The 13,417-nt window shown below is 41.6% G+C and overlaps 1 protein-coding gene across 1 annotated transcript; it reads right to left on the bottom strand.

Annotated features, from left to right (window-relative positions):
- Positions 1-1,309: 1,309 nt before the first annotated feature.
- On the bottom strand, positions 1,310-5,248 carry LOC120567933 (E3 ubiquitin-protein ligase TRIM39-like). Its single transcript, XM_039815034.1, has one exon. The coding sequence runs from the start codon at positions 4,628-4,630 to the stop codon at positions 3,206-3,208; it is 1,425 nt and encodes a 474-aa protein (XP_039670968.1). The 5' UTR covers positions 4,631-5,248; the 3' UTR covers positions 1,310-3,205.
- Between the last annotated feature and the right edge of the window lie 8,169 nt (positions 5,249-13,417).

Raw genomic sequence — 13,417 nt, 5'->3', positions numbered from 1 at the left:
AACAGCTCATTACGTGGCGGCCACCACGAAAAACAACGCCAATGTAAAGTCAATGAGAAGATGACGTAGCATTAAGAGTGGTTGATTTTTTCGGCGCTTAAATCGATAATTTAAAACGGTGCCTGAACCGGTACTTTTCAATAAAGTTAAAAAAAAAAGAAGAAGAAAAAATAAGGGTAGTAAACAACAGTCAGTGCTTGTTTTATTGCTAAGGCCATGGTCAAAATTAAAGATTTAATAATAATGTAATAACTATAACAATAACAATAACTTATTTCACCAGTAAATTGCTGTTGAACCCCAGATGGGAAAAGGGTATTTTACAATTACTGTGAATGCAACCACGAGGCAACCTGTTTTAAGTGAATGCACCGTCTGTGTTGTTTAATCCGACAAAGGCAGCTGCAAGTGAACGCGACCGTCTGTGTTGTTTAATTCCGACCATATAAACATAGTACTACCAGTACTACAATATACTACTGTATATCTATGAATTAGACACGGCGCGCAGCTGGCTGGCGCCTGCAGAGCAGACTGTTACATCCTGTTGAAGTCCTCCACAGTGAAATCCAGTCACACTTTACACTGTTTAACGTTAGCTGTCAGCATTTTACCGCTGTTTAATCCAGCTGCTAGCTAAAGGTAGCTAACGTTACATGCTGTCAGGTGTATTGTAAAGTCAAGCACCGAAATGAGGCACCGAAACTTTCGTTCTTATTCGGTCTCGTTACTACCGTTTACGTCGGCACCGGTTCCCTATTGGCACCGAGTTTCGGTACCCAACCCTAATTAAGAGCGACTGCGGTAGAGAGTAGTAGGAAAGGCTGAAACTCCACGTAGGGAGGCTGGTTGGGGGGGAGGATGGGTCACACAGCACAGGACTTTCCCCCAGGAGACTGAGGATTGTGTCCCGCGTGTCACGTTTCCTAAACCCAACCATCCCGTTGTTGTCCCGTGTGTCATGGAAACGTAAGCCCCCCCCACGACCTTTTCCTTAACTTAAGGGGCCTTTCTGTGAGATCAGGTTGGGGGCTCCATTCTGTACAAAGCAGTTCCATAACGACAGAAAAAGTTATTTTTTCAGAGCAGAGACGGGAGTCAGAGTTACTAATTTCCAAGCTATTTTATTGACACTGAACACACCCTCGCTGCCCTGAGGCAATCAACCCCCCCCCCAACCCAACAAATGTAGATAAACATGAACACTAAATCAACACTACACACCACAACTAATATAAAACAGATAACGTAACCTAATGCATAAGGATTCATAGCAAAATGAGAATATAGTACCTATGATGCTTTGCACTGCTTCAGTTCAGAACATGTTCCCATGATGCTTTGCACTGCTTCAGTTCAGAACATATTCCCATGATGCTTTGCACTGCTTCAGTTCAGAACATGTTCCCATGATGCTTTGCACTGCTTCAGTTCAGAACATGTTTCCATGATGCACTGCTTCAGTTCAGAACATGTTCCCATGATGCACTGCTTCAGTTCAGAACAGTCAACACAACGGTGTCCTGCCGGCCATTACATCATCACCTGTAACACCTGAACTCTACATGTTGCAGTTACATCATCACCTGTAACACCTGAACACTACATGTTGCAGTTACATCATCACCTGTAACACCTGAACACTACATGTTGCAGTTACATCATCACCTGTAACACCTGAACACTACATGTTGCAGTTACATCATCACCTGTAACACCTGAACACTACATGTTGTAGTTACATCATCACCTGTAACACCTGAACACTACATGTTGTAGTTACATCATCACCTGTAACACCTGAACACTACATGTTGTAGTTACATCATCACCTGTAACACCTGAACACTACATGTTGTAGTTACATCATCACCTGTAACACCTGAACACTACATGTTGTAGTTACATCATCACCTGTAACACCTGAACTCTACATGTTGTAGTTAGATCATCACCTGTAACACCTGAACTCTACATGTTGTAGTTAGATCATCACCTGTAACACCTGAACACTACATGTTGCAGTTACATCATCACCTGTAACACCTGAACACTACATGTTGTAGTTACATCATCACCTGTAACACCTGAACTCTACATGTTGTAGTTACATCATCACCTGTAACACCTGAACTCTACATGTTGTAGTTAGATCATCACCTGTAACACCTGAACACTACATGTTGTAGTTACATCATCACCTGTAACACCTGAACACTACATGTTGTAGTTAGATCATCACCTGTAACACCTGAACACTACATGTTGTAGTTAGATCATCACCTGTAACACCTGAACACTACATGTTGTAGTTAGATCATCACCTGTAACACCTGAACACTACATGTTGTAGTTAGATCATCACCTGTAACACCTGAACACTACATGTTGTAGTTAGATCATCACCTGTAACACCTGAACTCTACATATTGTAGTTACATCATCACCTGTAACACCTGAACTCTACATATTGTAGTTAGATCATCACCTGTAACACCTGAACACTACATGTTGTAGTTACATCATCACCTGTAACACCTGAACACTACATGTTGCAGTTACATCATCACCTGTAACACCTGAACTCTACATGTTGCAGTTAGATCATCACCTGTAACACCTGAACTCTACATGTTGTAGTTAGATCATCACCTGTAACACCTGAACTCTACATGTTGTAGTTAGATCATCACCTGTAACACCTGAACTCTACATGTTGTAGTTAGATCATCACCTGTAACACCTGAACTCTACATGTTGTAGTTAGATCATCACCTGTAACATAACTGAACACTACATGTTCAGTTATGTTAGAGCGTGTGGAAACTGGTTAGCAGGCAAGCACAGAAGTTTAGCTAAAAGTAATGACTAAACAGTTCGCATATTTAGCTAAATTATTGGAGAAATTTTTTAAAGTATCTAACAGTTGAAATATTTAGCTAACGGTTGAAATAGGTCAAAGTGATGCCTTAAATTAACATTAATGTATAAACAGTTGAAACATTTAGCTTCTCTCCAAGTAGAAGTAGCCTAGAAGGCTTGTAGCAGTTTGATTACTGACCAAACCAACCTTTTAATTTAAGTACTGACATTTGTTATTGAATTACGAGGCATTTTTAAATACTCATTACTATGGAGGCAATTCAATCAGTGCCCGAAAGTATGTAAGTTCAGTACCGAGCCCTATTAAAGATATATTTGATAATCAAAGGGAAGCCCCTCCCACCACCAAAATCTGAAACGTGGACTTCTTGTTGTACAGTCTCACACAGACCTTCACTGGGGAAACCTTCAGTTCACCCACAGTGTTAAAAAATGGAAACATCTTCTCAGTGAAAGTGTGTGTGAAGGTGTGTATGTGTGTGTTAGTATCAGGATCAGAGAAGGACAGATTTCCTCTGTTCCAGTTCAGAGTCACTCTGATCCTCTGGAGCTTCTTCTTCAACAGGAGAACAGTGGTTGGACCTGATGGAGAGGATGCTAGGTATCCACCTCCAGAGAAATACATTGTCCATAATCCAGACCGTATGAGTCCCTTCCTCTGGACAGACTCTCCTAACACACCCAGAGCCCAGCCTGTACTGTCTCCAACCTTGACATCCCAGCTGTGAGTCCCTGAGTTAAAGCCCTCAGAGCCCAGGACAGAGGGGTAACCATCAATCCTCTCTGGATTATCAGGAAGCTGCTGTTTCTCTCCTGTTCTCACACTGGTCAGATCTTCAGACAGGATGAGTTTTGGATGAGCAGTGTTTGGGTCCAGAACCAGAGGAGTGTAGGAGACCAGGTCCTTCATCTTGTTCCAGATGTTGAAGCTCAGGTTGCCCAGGTGTTTGGCCTCGTCTATCAGAGCTCCTGAGAGCAGCTGTGGATCCTCCAGCAGGGGGCTCTGCTGGACTCTTTCCACTGCAGCCTTGTAGTTGATCAGGAATGAGAAGTCTTCAGCTCTCAGCTGCTCCTCTGTGGCTCTGACTGTGTCTGAAAGAGCTGCTATCTCTCTGCTCAGAGCCTCCATCTTCTCCTTCATCCTCTGACTCTTCTGCTCCTCTTCCTCCCTCAGTGCAGCCATCCTGGCCTCCTCTTCCTCTTCTAGAAACTGGTGAAGCTTCTTAAACTGATCCTTAATCTGCGTCTCTGTGCGTCGGGCCTGAACCTTCAGGTCTTCTGCTGTTTGATCAAACTTCTCTTTAACTTGTTCAAAAACCTTTAACTTCTCCTTTAAGGGCTCCAGAGTTTCCTGAAGTTCCTTCTTGTGTTGTCGTGCAGCTTCATCGATGGGTCTGATTATGTGGTTGGAGTGTTTTTCTGAATCTCTGCAGACGAGACACACTGGCTGCTGATGGTCCAGACAGAAGAGTTTGAGTTTCTCAGAGTGCAGACTGCAGAGAGCCTCTGAAGCTCTCTGATCTCTCTCCTGTAGGAAACTCTCACACAGGTTCTTTAACCTCCGCTTTAAAGGGGGTTCAAACAAAGATCTTTCCTTACAAACTGGACACTCATGTATTAGTTTCTCTGTCCACCAGCTCTGCAGACAGTCTCTACAGAAGCTGTGGCTACATGACAGGATGACAGGATCTTTAAAGACTTCATGGCAGACAGGACAGCAGAGATCTTCCTCTAACCTGGAAGCCATTTAGTCTCTGAGTGAAGCAGAAATCACAGCAGGCAGACAGCTCAGACACTCCCTGTTCCCTCAAACTTACGTTCACTTTGAGTCTTTGTTGTTGTAAATCACTCGTTCAGTTTGTGGATTCAGCAGCTGGATGAAGTGGTAGTGTCCCAGTATTCCCAATATTCCCTCCTGTAGATGTCCTCTCTCAAAGGACGTGCTGGTCTGAATGGGAATCTTATCCTCCGTCTCTCAGAGTGTGTGTGTGTTGTCTCAGTGAGGCAGAATAACAACCTGTTTCTTTGTATGTCTCAGGTGAGTCAGGTGGAGGGCAGAGCTTTGTTATTCTAGTTTATCAGGTTGAGTTTTATTCTACCCTGGTCAATCATTTCTTGTGTCCTCATCAGATACTGTAAACTCCTTCTGTTTTGGTCTTGAGTGTGTAGTGCATTAACACAACTGTTGAAGTAAAATCTCAGATAATTAATCTCAGCATGCAAACTAAAAGTGATGATAAATGTTATAAACCTGAAGCTCAGCTGGTATTGTCATGTGATCTGTGGCTGAGACTCGCTACAGGTTGCCTAACTCATTTCCAAACTGAGAATTTTTACGTAGGAGAAAACTAAAACAAGCAGACAAACCTGCACACTCCTTTAAATCAGGTTGACCCAGAAGTATGAGGGGCCATCAGGGACATTACTAAAACACTCAAAGACATGAAAGTAAATGGCTCTCACACACACTACTGAAACAATCATATACACTACTGTATGTGAGAGCATTTCACTTGTATGTGTGTGAGGTAATTGTAATAATTCAGTGTGCCAGAGGAGCCATCAGGGACATTATTCACAATTACTAAAACACTCAAACACAACAAGTAAATAGCTCTCACACAGACTACTGAAACCAGGGATGCCTTCATCATTCACTGGTTAGCTACATCCCCCCAACATGCCTTCATCATTCACTGGTTAGCTACACCCCCCCAACATGCCTTCATCATTCACTGGTTAGCTACACCCCCCCAACATGCCTTCATCATACACTGGTTAGCTACACCCCCCCAACATGCCTTCATCATACACTGGTTAGCTACACCCCCCCAACATGCCTTCATCATTCACTGGTTAGCTACACCCCCCCAACATGCCTTCATCATACACTGGTTAGCTACACCCCCCCAACATGCCTTCATCATTCACTGGTTAGAGACTCATCTGGTGATAGCGATGTGAATTCAACATTAATTTGTTACATTTAACTATGTTAGAGGCTGTGGATGTTGTTTACTGTGTTTATTGTGTTAATGGACTGAGGATGGGAGAAGGATTCACCAGAATCTTAACCAGTGGACTCCGTATTCGGCTTAACCCCAAAAATCTGGATTCAGTGCATCCCTAATTGAAACACTCTTATATAGACTACTGAAACAGTGTCTTATGTATACTGTATATGAGAGCGTTTCAGTAGTGTGTGTGTGTGAGGTAATTGTAATAGTTAATAATAATTATTGTATAAGTAGTGATTGGGAATAATGTCCCTGATGGCCCATCATACTCACATGTTGAACCAGAGACATAAACTTCTGTTGTAATCAGAAAGGGTGGAAACTTGGATGGTGGCCAAAGAAGTTCACATCCGGCCCTGCAGAATCATACTTCCCACATCTACAACGTCAGACAGGAGCGTCAGAGGGAGACAAGCAGGTCAAATGTTGCAAATAGGGGTGCACCGATCCGATATTAGGATCGGATATCGGCCCCAATATTGCAAAAATAGCTGGATCGGTGGATCGGAAAAATTAACAGATCCACGGACCGTTTTTTTTTTTTTTTAAACTCCTTCGCAGCACCGGGGCCCCTGTTAACTGCGTACCCTTCTCACTCATGGTAGTAACTTTATAACACAACAATTAATAACCCACAACTAACTCTCTTAAAAGGATAAAACACCAAACCATATAACAATTTGAGACTTAAACAGTTTCTAACACTAATAATTTTACATTTACAAATGTAGCTACACCGCCGAATGGCATGCTGGGTAACATTACAGCTGCTAGCCTAGCTAGCCAGGTAGCATAACAGTCTGTTTAGCTGGGAGAGGCTACGGTCGGTACTGCACAAGAACCGAGAAGAAAGTTAGCTAGAGGATGAAGAAAGACCGGGGATACACCAGAACAACATGTGCTCAAGAGAGGAGCCGTCTGTTGTTCCCAAGTTTTTTCTTTCTAACAAATCGGACATAATGTAGCCACTGTTGTTGCCCGTCGCTCTAACGTTACTCGGCCGTGCTAATGTTACTGCGCTAACGTTAAAGACCTGTCACTTCAAGCATGCAGCGGAGCAAAGTTATGAACGCAATCCACCTCCGGTCCCGCTACAGACCGCTGAGAAAGACGGGTTCGGAGCAATGACTAAAACTCTGGATTTAAGATGTAGCCAACCTACTAACGTTATTCAAACAGCGAAGGAGGCTGACAGCGGAGCTCCGTTCAGTCGCCCACTACAACCTAACTTACCTGTGGCCAAGGTAGTGGTTATACAGTACTAGCTTACAACTATTTAGTTTTGAAAGGGAAACAGTGTTAAAGTTGTTTGTATGTGTAGGCTATTCATTCGATTTGAGTTTATTTTACTACTTTGCAGTTTGCATAATACAAATAGTTTAGCTTCTGTAACTGTTTCATGGATTCCCCTTCATATAAAGTTATTGTATAATGTCGTGGAGCCAAGCAAACCCTTAATCAAAGCTTTAAGTAAACATGATGACATTAACATGTTTTTGTGATATTCTATGTACTCCTGACAGTAGAATAAGCCATTATAAACCTATATAAAGGTGGCCCATTATTGATGGCCCATTATTATGTATTTAAATTTATTTTAAGAAGTTTGATTACATTATATTTTCGATTTGAATGCACAATTGTTTTTTAAATAACAAATAAATAAGAATTCAATACATTACATCTATATTATTTTGTCTTAGTTAGGAAAGTACTGTTTAGTTAAGAAGGTCTGGTGCCTTTAGTGTCTTCCATATGGTGGAAGGAAGGTATGATGTGGAAGGTATACAGTTTATTATTAATTCAGCAACGGTATCGGATCGGTATCGGGTATCGACAGATACACAAAGCCCTGGCATCGGTATCGTATCGGGACTGAAAAAGTCGGATCGGTGCACCCCTAGTTGCAAAGAAACTCCCACACACTGTCTAACTTAAAATATATAAAGTTTAAAAGTAGGGAACGTTTGGGACCATCTTCAGGCAAATGGTGGCAACATATCTTTTGTAGGTCACTGTTTTTTTGCACCAATTGTACATGAAATCAGGCAAACTGTAGATTCATAACATTCATTCACACAAACACATAAAACTCAAAGTCTCAGTATGTGTTTATGCGTTTAGTTTGTAATGTGTAATGCAGCCTGTAGGAGGCGCTAGCACACATACACACCTACATCTGATATTAATAAAGGTCTGTTTTAAATGTTGACGAGAGATCTCAACATGATATTATACACACAGACACACGCACACACAGACTGATTTTATTTTAAAGGTCCACTGTGTAGTGTTTTAAGTATTGTATTAGCTAAAATCAATTTCTTCATTCATAAAGACAGACAGGTGTAGAGACAGACAGGTGTGAAAGAGAAGTAGCAGGTTCCCCGGGGCTCCTACAACAACAGATAATCCAGGGTTCATACACATTTTAACCAATACTTTTTCATGACTTTTTGGCATATCCATGACTATGTGTTCCTGAAAATGTCAGTCGACATTATACAATAAGAATACTAATCGGTGTTAAAGTTTACCCTCAGAGGTTTATAAGTAAGGGATAATGTAGCGCGAGGCGGTTGTTATAGCGAATACAACCCCAACAGGGTGATCAGGACTTGAATCAGCCTACTACCACCTTAGGGGCTGTGGTAGTAGCCGTATATGTTATGGGGTGCTGCCGTGGTGGACAAATCACTGCAGGAATTGACACAACATTAGCTGAAGTGTTGTAGTGAGCTAGCGGGCTATCGGCTGCTCTACTTCACATTAAACTGAACATTTCCGGTGACGGTGAAGTGGGACACGGTGAATGGCTTCTTCGGGAATATTTATGTGGACGTTTATGTCCTCATTCATCTCGTTTCCTTTTTGCACAGCCGCTGCATGTTGACACACCTGTAAGTTAACGTTAAACTAGTTGCAATGTAAGCTAACTAATTAGCGTTGTTGTAAGTACTACAAACCCACATTTACCTGAACTCTACTGGTTAATGAGTAAGTACTACAAACCCACGTTTACCTGAACTCTACTGGTTAATGAGTAAGTACTACAAACCCACGTTTACCTGAACTCTACTGGTTAATAAGTAAGTACTACAAACCCACGTTTACCTGAACTCTACTGGTTAATAAGTAAGTACTACAAACCCCACGTTTACCTGAACTCTACTGGTTAATAAGTAAGTACTACAAACCCACGTTTACCAGAACTCTACTGGTTAATAAGTAAGTACTACAAACCCCACGTTTACCAGAACTCTACTGGTTAATAAGTAAGTACTACAAACCCACGTTTACCTGAACTCTACTGGTTACCAAGTAAGTACTACAAACCCACGTTTACCTGAACTCTACTGGTTAATAAGTAAGTACTACAAACCCCACGTTTACCAGAACTCTACTGGTTAATAAGTAAGTACTACAAACCCCGTTTACCTGAACTCTACTGGTTAATAAGTAAGTACTACAAACCCCACGTTTACCTGAACTCTACTGGTTAATGAGTAAGTACTACAAACCCACGTTTACCTGAACTCTACTGGTTAATGAGTAAGTACTACAAACTCCACATTTACCAGAACTCTACTGGTTAATGAGTAAGTACTACAAACTCCACGTTTACCAGAACTCTACTGGTTAATAAGTAAGTACTACAAACCCCACGTTTACCTGAACTCTACTGGTTAATAAGTAAGTACTACAAACCCACGTTTACCTGAACTCTACTGGTTAATAAGTAAGTACTACAAACCCCCGCGTTTACCTGAACTCTACTGGTTAATGAGTAAGTACTACAAACCCACGTTTACCTGAACTCTACTGGTTAATGAGTAAGTACTACAAACCCCACGTTTACCTGAACTCTACTGGTTAATGAGTAAGTACTACAAACCCCACGTTTACCTGAACTCTACTGGTTAATGAGTAAGTACTACAAACCCCACGTTTACCTGAACTCTACTGGTTAAAAAAAATAAGTAAGTAAAAAAAAACAACCCTACCCTAAACTTAATGGTTAATAAAAAAAAAAAAAAAAACCCCATTACCCTAAACCCAACTGGTGATAAAAAAAAAAAAAAAAAAACCCACCTTTATGCAAACTCTAATTGGTTAATAAGTAAGTACTACAAACCAAAGTAAAAAACAAACCTGAAGCTGAAGAAACCCTAAACGTTAACGGAAAAGACCCGCGAACCTGAGTGACTAAGGGTGAGACAGAGAGAGAGACAGAGAGAGATACAGAGAGAGAGAGACAGAGAGAGAGAAAGAGAGACAGAGAGAGAGAGAGAGACAGAGAGAGAGAAAGAGACAGAGAGAGAGAAAGAGACAGAGAGAGAGAAAGAGATACAGAGAGAGACAGAGAGAGATACAGAGAGAGAGAGAGACAGAGAGAGAGAGAGCAAGAGAGAGAGAGAGCTGTTCTCTTCTCAGTGTTCTGTGTGTGAGTGAGCAGAGCGGACACAGCAACACAATAAATCTGTATGTGTGTAGGGGAGGGGCGCTGTGTGACTAGCCTATCACAGATCGCAGACACAGACTACGTTTACATGCAGCCAATAACCCGTTCAAAACCGGAATATTAGCAATAACCTGGTGCGCCCTGTATAAACACCGGAAAAACCGAATATGCTATACGGTTACCCTTTCTACCGAACGAAATTTTGATCATGTAAACGCGTATCGGCATATCCCCATTAAAAGGAACATTGATTTGTGTTCTGCGCATGCTCAACTCTATTTAATATATAAAGTTACCTCGCGGTAGGTCATCAAATCAGATTCCACCAAGAAAAAGAAGAAGATGATCTGAAGATGATTACACGTTTATTAAAAGTTTCTCGGCAAACTCAAAACATTTGTTTGTTTCTGTTTGATGAGAATGAGTTCAAACAGGAAGTCCTTAGAGACAGACAGGAAGTCCTTAGAGACAAACAGGATTTTCTCTTTTCTTTTTCATCGTGGACACCCTCTTTTCCTCTTTTTCGTTTGGTTTCTTGTTTTTCTCTTCTCTTCCTTACCTTCTCTTTCAATTAAAACAATAAAATATCTTTCCGTTACCGTGGGAGACACAAATTAACAGTATGTGCAGAGGACAGATAGCGATGTGCAGACAGACGAGAGCAGAGTAATGTGTGCAGACAGACAGAGAGAAGTGTACGTGTAGAAAGAGAGAGGAAGTGTGCAAGCGGACGAGAGGATAGCGATGTGCAGAGGCGGACAGAGAGCAGTGTAACGTGTGCAGACGAACGAAAGGCAGTGTAGCGTATAGAGACGAACAGAGCAAGCGTGGGCAGACAGAGCAGAGTAATGTGTGCAGACAGACAGAGACAGCGTAGAGTGTGCAGACAGAGAAACAGCGTAACGTGTGCAGAAGAGAGCAGGAAGGCGAGCTGTGCAGAGAAACAGTGGCAGACGAAGAGAGAGATTAGCGGTGTGCGAACGAGAGCAGATGAACAGAGGAGCAGAAGTAATGTGTGCAGACAGAGAAGGCAAAGTGTGCAGACAGACAGAGAGCAGCGTAACGTGTGCAGACAGAGAACGTTATAGGCAGGACGGGCGAAATGCGTGTGCAGACAGACAAAGAGCAAGCGTAACGTGTGCCAGACAGACAGAGACAGCGTAACGTGTGCAGACAGACAGAGAGCAAATTAGGTATTGCAGACAGACGAAGGCGGTATGCAGAGGGACGGTGCGATGTTGCAGACAGACGAAACGGCGTAACGTGTGCAGGAAGACAGAAATAACGATGTAGAGACAGACAGAAACAGTTTAACGATGTGCAGACAGACGAAACGAAATGCGTGATACAGAAGCGGACAGAGACACCAGCATTGTGCGGACAGACAGAAAACGACAGGGATGGTGCAGACAGACAGAGAACAGTTAAAAAGGTGTAGAAGAAGAGAGAAAGAAGGATAAGATGTGAGAAGCGAATTGTAATGTTGGAGGAGTAAGATGAGAGAAAAGAGTAGCTGGAGACAACAGAAACAGATGTAAATGGTATTAAAAGAAGAAAGAAGTAATGTGAGAAGACAAAACTGTATTACAACAAGAAACGGTTTAGAACACTTTGGATGTGAGAACGCGAAAATATTACAACACAAACTTATATTAACACAGAAACAGTAATATGAACAGACCGAAACAGATGATGTAGAACAGACGAAACAGTTGATGTAGAGAGAAGGCAAGCGTGTGAACGACAATCATTGAGTACCAGACAAACAAATGCGCGATATTACAGACAGAGAAACAATATATAAAGAGAAAAATGTGTAGGGAAGAATGTAGCAGAAACGGTAGTGTAGCACAAAAGCGTAACGATGTACAAGCACAAAAATATGAAACGATTGGTGGAAAGCATTGTACCGAACACAAAGGTTAGATTACGAACAAAACTTTAATATTAAAACATAGAAAACTGATAATACAAAACGAAAACAAATGCGTGTAGTAGACAGAAACAGAGTATAATACAACAACTGTGTAACAGACGAAACGGTAACTTTTTAACAGATATACGACGAAAGAGTGTAAAAACTCGTGTGGAAATAGGGAGATAAGAAATGAATGATAAAGGATTATAGGAAGTAGAACAATGCTATTAAGAGGAATTAATCATTAGTGTAGAAAATAAAAGTGAAAAACGAAATGGTAGACGAGGGAACAGAAAGGGTGTTAAAAAGAGACTAAAATCAAACTTCAAGGAAACGAGAGAGAGTGAATGATCATGTTAGAAAGAAATTTGTGAAAACAAATGATAGTAGAAAAAAGAGCGTAATTGGTACGCAGCGTAAGGAGCAAATGTAGGAAGATGCTGTTAGGCGGAGAAAAAATGCGAGAGGATTGGGAAATTATGGGCAGAGTGATAGAACAAAATTTGAATAAATGGGGAAAACTGTGAGAAGCATGTTGAACAACGAAACAAATGCGATGTACGACAGACGAAACAGTTGCGTGGTGTACGAACGACAGAAAGCGTGCGTGTTACAGAGCGACACAATTCGTTCGTGCACACACACATGTAAAAGAAACACGAAGTTCAGACAAGAACGTTTGTGTAGCAGCAGGCGTGTGCAGGGAGAACTTGTGTTAAAAGGAGGGGGAAGTATGTGAGCAAAAAAAATGCGGTTAAACATTGTACACAAGATTGTACGGGAGGGAATGAAAGTATGACACTGTAGCATGAGAATGTGTGCAGACAACGGCAGAGGAAAATTTAGACAAGTATGAATGGAAAAGAGTGCAGGGGTACAAAAATATGAAATTGCGAATAGCTGTCTAGCTGTGCAACAGACGAGACTTTGTGAACAGTTTGAGAGTAGCGTGTGGCAGACAAGCTAGCTGTGCAGACGAAAGGTGTAGTGGTGACGGTATCTTCTGTCTCTCTTGTGAAAACAGTTGTTTTAGGAAGATTTAATTTGATCAATGTGGACGATGTTTTAGTGAGCCCGACAGATGTTCATTTGATCTCATGTGATCTCATGTGATGTCATGTGATCTCATGTAGTCTC

The sequence above is a fragment of the Perca fluviatilis genome, chromosome 11 (assembly GCF_010015445.1).
Source record: "Perca fluviatilis chromosome 11, GENO_Pfluv_1.0, whole genome shotgun sequence".
Taxonomy (NCBI): Eukaryota; Metazoa; Chordata; class Actinopteri; order Perciformes; family Percidae; genus Perca; species Perca fluviatilis.
This window is presented reverse-complemented; position numbering and strand designations above follow the sequence as displayed.